The 5,713-nt window shown below is 45.7% G+C and overlaps 1 protein-coding gene across 1 annotated transcript in view; it reads left to right on the top strand.

Annotated features, from left to right (window-relative positions):
• Window positions 1-5,713, top strand: part of LOC106810909 (protein polybromo-1-like) — a gene marked incomplete at its 3' end in the record, with an annotated part of 31,342 nt that overhangs the window by 4,678 nt on the left and 20,951 nt on the right. The window contains 8 exon segments of the mRNA XM_014814382.1: window positions 791-898; window positions 1,232-1,489; window positions 1,977-2,144; window positions 2,371-2,459; window positions 2,591-2,727; window positions 3,106-3,220; window positions 3,648-3,717; window positions 4,235-4,399. Of these exon segments, the coding sequence (XP_014669868.1) occupies window positions 791-898; window positions 1,232-1,489; window positions 1,977-2,144; window positions 2,371-2,459; window positions 2,591-2,727; window positions 3,106-3,220; window positions 3,648-3,717; window positions 4,235-4,399 (1,110 nt within the window).

The following is a 5,713-nucleotide window of genomic DNA, read 5'->3' as shown; positions in this document are numbered from 1 at the left end:
ATGCTGCACACGGTGAACTCGGCCGCGACGCGCGATTTTAAGCTGGGGGAAACAGACATCTATGAATTCATACTGATTGACACTCTTAATCTAAATAAAGTTTTTCTGATAACAATGTTCGTGGGCGTCTGGGCTAGCTAGTGAAAGTTAGGTCAGGGCTAGTGGTTTTCCTCAGTTACTAGCCCGATGGTCTAGTGAAATAAAAAGTTAATGTTGAACCCTGTATTTGAACGTGTAAGGGTGAGATAACACTCATGCAGAGTAAATGTGTCAGTTTGGTTAGCTTTCCTGCAAAGGTGGTGCTAAATCAAAAAGTGAATATGCGGTAAAAACAAGAAAATCTCAGTGCAGGGCGGTAGGTGCATCGTTAACACCGGCAGCGTTGAACGTGTTAATCGACACACTTTGACATGTGCGAGATTGTGTGGTGTTCCTGTATTGTTAACTGGGATTTTTTTGGCCTTACTAACTTGTAGTTGTAACTCAGTGCTATGTGTGATTATTAAGAGCGAAAAACCTTAAAGCTAGCCCCACTGCACAGGACATCTCCTTTGGCTTAATTGCAACGTTTCTCTAATAGACAAGTTTTTATCGCATATTTGTTTAAAATATTTTGCTAATCGTATTGTAGATCAATCTACTCATAAGCGCTTAATTTTTATTTGCTAAAGCCTATAGATGGTAGTGGCGGTGCAGGTGACTAACGCTTATTTCACACTGCTGTTGTGCGTGAGAGGCTAACCAGTAAAGTGAATAAGGTAGTTGTTGACCCTTACTACGGACATTGTAGGAAGATACGCAGGAGTACGCTGATGCCTGCGCGCTGTGGGATCTGTACCTTGACTTCAAGAAGGACGTGACAGAAGCAGATGATGGGGACCTTGGGCAGGCCTATGAGGTATGAGCGTAGTGAGGGTGAGGGCAGATATATTTGCATACACATGTACGACATCATTTTGCTGGATGCGTGCGTGGTACCAGTGTATGAAGTACAAATACGAGGCAAATTTACGTGTACCTAACTTGCTTAATCATCCTATCTGCCTTAATCAGATAACCACAACTCTATCAGATACTGTACTGCTCTCCCCTCCTCCTACTACTTCACTAACCCTCCCTCGTGACCCTAGTTGTCGTGATGAGGGTAAAAGCCCACGACCATCGACCTGTTACGCGACAGTTTCCGTTCCTACCGCAATCGCGTCACTCACCACCCTCGCCGCTGCTGCAGGAGGAAGGATCGGAGATGACCGACCCCGAGCGTCTCAGCTTCAAGGGCGAGCTGGATGAGACGACGTGCAGCAGCGTAGCGTCGGGCGCGGCCGCGACGGACTTTGCCGGTGGCACATCCCATGGGCAGGAGAAGCAGAAGCTGTCGGTGCAGGAGATTGACCAGCAGCTGGAGGAGCTGTTCTCGGCCGCCTACAACCTGCAGGACAGTGCCGGCCGTGAGGTCAGCATCGTCTTCAGGATCCTGCCATCGCGCAGGGTGAGTGACGCCGCGCCGCGGAGGGAGGTAGGGGGAGAGGAGGAGGTGGGGAGAGGAGGAGGTGGGGGAGAGGAGGAGGTAGGAAGAGGAAGACTTGTGTGAAGAGGAGGGGGAGGAGGGGGGGAGAGGAGGAGGTAGGAAGAGAAAGACGTGTATGGAGGGGAGGAGAAGGAGTTATCGAAGGGAGGAGGAGGAGGTGGCGAGAGGAGGAGGAGGAGGTGGTAAGAGAAGGAGAAGGAGGAGGCATGTGGAGGAGAGGAGGAGGAGGTATGTGAATGGGAAGGAGGTGAGAGGAGAATGGGGTGGTGAGAGGAGAATGAGACGGAGAGAGGGGGAGGAGGTGGCCAGAGGAGGAAGTAGAGAGGAGAAGGCGGTAGCGCGATGCCTGTGATTAGCATAGCAGTGTCCTCGCCCTGATTGACCCATCGTTATCGAATGACATAATGAGGGCAACGTAGGTAACGCATCGACGGCGATTCATGCGCAGGTGTATCCGGAGTACTACGACATCATCGACAACCCGATTGACCTGAAGACGATCGGTCAGCGCGTGCAGGAGGGTCGCTACCGCAGCCTGGAGGAGATCGAGAAGGACCTGCTGCAGATGGTGAAGAACGCGAAGATGTTCAACAAGCCCGGCTCTCAGATCTACAAGGTGAGCAACGGCTCTTACCGTGTGTGTGTTAGTGGGTGGGAGGAGGTGGTGCGTGTGTGTGGGTGGGGGAAGGGGGATATATACGTTTAAGGAATTTTTAAAGAAGTTGGTATTTAAAATATGTGAAATAAAATGTTTCTCAACAACCCTGTCTAAAACCTGCAAAAAAAAACAAGAAAATTGTTCGAAGTCGTGGTTGTAATGAGAAATTTGTCATGTTCGTCAGGATGCGATGGTGATAAAGAAGACAATTGTGAGCAAGAAAGCAGAGCTGCAGGTTAGATCGCACCTGTCCAAGTCGAGCGAACGAATCAGGTACGTCCGCGTTGATTAAGACAGCGCGCTTCCTAGTGTTTTAACCCGCGACGCTCGTGTCAACAGTCCTAGTTACGTAGACGTTAACGTGGCGAAGCATCGCGTTACAACAGCTGCTGCTGCTGCTGCAGGTCACGTCGTCACGGCAACATAAGGGGCATGTCGGCGGTCGCGGCGACGCTGCAGTATCCGGAGGACGAGGAAGATGCTGAGCAGGATGAAGATGAGGACCAATGCGACGACATGGACGACGACGACAACGACGAAGGTGAGGCAAAGGTGGCAAGGCGCGTCTCGCCTTTACGAGGCTACAGGTCTATACGGGGTTTTGTTGCTGGGAATGGGATGTTGTAGTATCTCAAGGAACTTTGGAGCTAAAGTCGTAACAACATTTTTGTAACACAGGCACACGTACGTATACACATACACACACTAGTACGTGTCTACACTCATGATCACACACAGGCACGTGCTCATGTATGCATACATCGAAACTCCTACACGCGTGCAAGCATGCACACACGCATGCATTCATGCATGCACGCGCAACCGCACGAGCAAACGTACATTACAGGAGTGTGTAGTTAGCTGTCCTTTCTGCGTGAGAACTTGATGAATCATGCGTCCGTCTACCTTGACATTCTAGGACGGGATGAGGAGAATGAGCTGCTGCAGCTACAGCTGTACGAGGCAGTGCGTAACTACACGAACATCAACAACGAGATCCTCTCTGAGCCATTCTACAAGCTGCCATCGAAGAGGTGAGAAACGTGGCTTTTTATTACGCATAGTAAAATCACCCGTGCACGCGCGAGTGGTATGTCTAAATGCTGCCGCATGCGTGGCGCTACCGAAAAACTGATATTCACGACTATTATTTTTAAGCTGAACCGAATACATTGCTTAATTTTAAAGAGTTGGCGTAGTCAGATGTTCTTACGTCTGACGAAAGTCGAGATATATATGTATAGGCATATATTCATTTAAACCATAAAGCTATTCGGGCGCCGTGTGTGTGTATATATATATATATGTATATATAATAATAATACATAAATATATATATATATTGTTATTGAGTTGCAGTTAGCTTGTTTGTCGGTGGGTTAATGACTCGTACGTGCGCTGTTTCTGCGTGACTCGTCGGTGGTCGTGTCGCATTACTAATGTTGCTTGTACCCGCGACAGGTTGTATCCTGATTACTACGAAGAGATCAAGCACCCGGAGTGTCTGCACAACATCCACCGCAAGATCAAGGTGAGAGGCAGTGCGTAGCAGCAAGATGGCTTCATTCTCATGCCGTCTTCTTCCTACTCCTTACCTGTATACTATTATATATATGTCGTATATCTAATGATTAAATAATCTATAACAATATATTATAATAATTATAATTATATCGATATATAAAATATATACTATATTAGCATCCTTGCCCTTACCTGTATACTATCATATATGCATTATATATCTAATTATTAAATAATTCACAACAATATATTATAATATTATAATTATATAAATATGTAAAAAATATAATATATTTGCATATCTATCTATTATGCGTCCACGTTAAATTCGTACCAAGTCGTCGAAACGATACGCAATGCTGTATATAAAACCATGTCCAAGCCTTGGCGCAGGCCCTGGGTTTCGATACCCTCGTCGAAAAAACGCCAAACACTCACCGATTCCTGATCGAAAATCGATTAGTATGCGAGTTTGCGATGTGTTGGTAAACCCGATCGGTGTGGTCTCTCTCTCTCTCCTGCAGAAGGGAGCGTTCGGCAGCGTGGAGGAGGTGATGGACGAAATCAACGTGGTGTTTGAGAACGCGAAGCAGTACAACGAGCCGGGCTCGGGCATCTACCGTGTTGCGCTCAAGCTGCAGAAGATGCTGGAGAAGAAGCGGCGAGACGTACTCGGCAAAGACGGAAAGGTACTAGTGGTAGTAGTATTAGCTACCCTTACATAGTCTATACATAGTAGTGAAAAAGATGGGAAGATACTATTAGTTAGCCCTAGACGTGATGCGGCCATGTTGCCGAGGCGCGCCGAGGATTGACACTTTGTGTCTTCCAATCACAGCGTACCCCGCACTTCTCCGTTATAATTTCAAAGGTGGGTACCCATTGAGGTACGGAATCGCCGATCTCAAGAACTAGGGCATTCTGTCTGCTAGGCTAGAACGGTTTCCTACGATAGAGTTTGGCACAAAAACGAAAATAACACGCTGTTTAGCGCACTGCGCTACTTCCTTGTGTTGGCATTTTCGCATCTCCGTAATCAGAATAAGCCCCGCCTTCTTCGTTGATGGGCATGAATGGGCCTCACCGACGTGACCGGTTCCTTTCCCCAGCCTGTTTACTTTTCGTAAATAATGAAATGCCCGGCCGATGCATGTCCCATCGAACAGGAAAATTTTCTGCATTTTCACTCGCTGTCGGAAGTGAACGAGTGCGTCGTTCATTCAACAATTCAATAAAACACACACAACGTTCTGGTTTGGAGCTAATGTTTACATGCCACAGCGCCATCTCTTGGATGTTTTATAAGTAAATATGGGGATTTTCAATAAAATAATGCGTTTTTATATGTATTTACGACGATTTACGTATAGAAACTATATGTTATTTTTACTGATTTCTCCATATCTTTCCTTGGAGTTTTCATCGTCTTTCAATGTCTTTCGGTAGGGTTTCTGCGTGATTATTATTTTGCGCAAGCACTCATTTTGGAAATCCTCCAACATTTTTACTTCTTCCTTAGTTAAGTTAGTCCATCTTTCACTGTTATTTAGGAAGGAAGGTAAAACTGTGCATTCGTATAATTTCACTCTTGCTTCTATAGTATGATTTCCATAATTTTGCGCTTCTGCCCATGATAATATTTCCCTCATCATGAACCTACATTTTCCAGTTCGGACTCTTATCATATCGTTATAACCTCCTATATCATTCATTAAATCCCCTAGGTATGAATATTTGGTGCATTTTTTGATTACTTGGTTGCCTATTAATATCTCCTTCTCCAGTTCTCTATCTTTTCTTTGTATGTGAATTTTATAACCATTGTATTTGTTTTGTTCATATCAAATTCTAATCTTTTTGATTCAGCTTATCTGGAGAATGACTGAGCGATTTTTGTTACTGTTTTATAATCTCCAATTCCTACAATATCATCAATATATAATCATTGTCATCTTCTAAAACTACAGACCATCCGCTGACCGCTGTGGAGACGTGCGCCGGGC

This window comes from Priapulus caudatus, unplaced genomic scaffold (genome assembly GCF_000485595.1).
Source record: "Priapulus caudatus unplaced genomic scaffold, Priapulus_caudatus-5.0.1 Scaffold485, whole genome shotgun sequence".
Classification (NCBI taxonomy): Eukaryota; Metazoa; Priapulida; class Priapulimorpha; order Priapulimorphida; family Priapulidae; genus Priapulus; species Priapulus caudatus.
This window is presented reverse-complemented; position numbering and strand designations above follow the sequence as displayed.